Source organism: Merops nubicus, unplaced genomic scaffold (genome assembly GCF_000691845.1).
Source record: "Merops nubicus isolate BGI_N331 unplaced genomic scaffold, ASM69184v1 scaffold27420, whole genome shotgun sequence".
Taxonomy (NCBI): domain Eukaryota; kingdom Metazoa; phylum Chordata; class Aves; order Coraciiformes; family Meropidae; genus Merops; species Merops nubicus.
Genome location: NW_008582616.1, coordinates 2408 through 3515, shown reverse-complemented (window position 1 = coordinate 3515; position 1108 = coordinate 2408). Strand labels below are relative to the sequence as shown.

At 62.4% G+C, this 1108-nt stretch overlaps 1 protein-coding gene across 1 annotated transcript in view; it reads left to right on the top strand.

Moving 5' to 3' along the window:
• Window positions 1–28: 28 nt before the first annotated feature.
• Window positions 29–1108, top strand: part of LOC103770959 (guanine nucleotide-binding protein G(t) subunit alpha-1) — a 3037-nt gene continuing 1957 nt past the window's right edge. The window contains exon 1 of the mRNA XM_008938240.1: window positions 29–248. Coding sequence (XP_008936488.1) covers window positions 143–248 — 106 coding nt within the window. The 5' untranslated portion in view covers window positions 29–142. The remainder of the gene's footprint in view (window positions 249–1108) is intronic.

Below are 1108 nucleotides of genomic sequence, written 5' to 3'. Positions count from 1 at the left end.
CCGTGGGTGGGCAGTGGCGGTGGCGGTGGCGGTGGGGCAGTCGGCGGCGGCGGCGCTGGAGGCTGCGGGGGGCTGGAGCTCGTTGCCCATCCTGGTGCTGACCTCCAAGGAGCGGGTGAGCCACAGGGCCACGGGGCCAAGGATGGGTGCCGGGGCCAGTGCCGAGGAGAAGCACTCCCGCGAGCTGGAGAAGAAGCTCAAGGAAGATGCTGAGAAGGATGCCAGGACTGTCAAGCTGCTGCTGCTGGGTATGGGGCAGGGGGGATACTCTGGGGAAGCGACCCGTCCTTTGTGCATCTCACCCCAACACCCCACCCGAAGTTCCTCTGACACTTCCCAGCACCCCTCAACCCAACCAGCCCATCCCAATAGCTCCCCTAAACCAAATGAGCTGACCCAACTTTCCCTTGGCCTCCTAGACACACCCTCTATAATCTAAGCAGTCCACCCCAACAGCCCACTCCATGTTTCCCTGACTCCTCCAGCACCCCTAAAACCAACCAGCCCACCCTAACAGCATCTCCATTCCCAGGTAGCCCGAAACCCAACCCTCACCCCAGCAGTCTACCCAGTTCTTCCCTGATGCCTCCAGCACCCCTAAAACCAATCAACCCAGCCTAACAGCCCACCCTGATCCCCCTAGACCAAACCAGCTCACCCCAGCACCTCAACAGCTTGCTCATCAACCCCACACACACTCCAGGCACCCCTAACCCAACAGCCAAAGATCCCCCAGCTTCCAGGTATCCCCCAAGCCCAACCAGCCCACCCAACAACCCAGCACTCCTGGGGGGAGGGGAGGAGGGAGGGGAGGGGGGCACCCCAACCAACCCATTTTAAAAGGCTTCATCATCACCACCTACCAGCATTCCACCCTAGTAGCCCCCCACCCCATCCTGCTGGGCACCCCCATGCAACCCTCACTGCCACCCCCATGTCTGTCCCTGCAGCACCCCCCACTGTGCAGGTCCCTCCTGGCTGCCCCAGTGGTGCCCGAGGTCTGGGATGCACTGGATGTGATGGGGTTATGGATGCCAACTCTGCCTTCCTGGCCTGGCACAGGACACATCCCCCTGCACTACCCCAGGCTTGGTGCATCCGGTGGCGG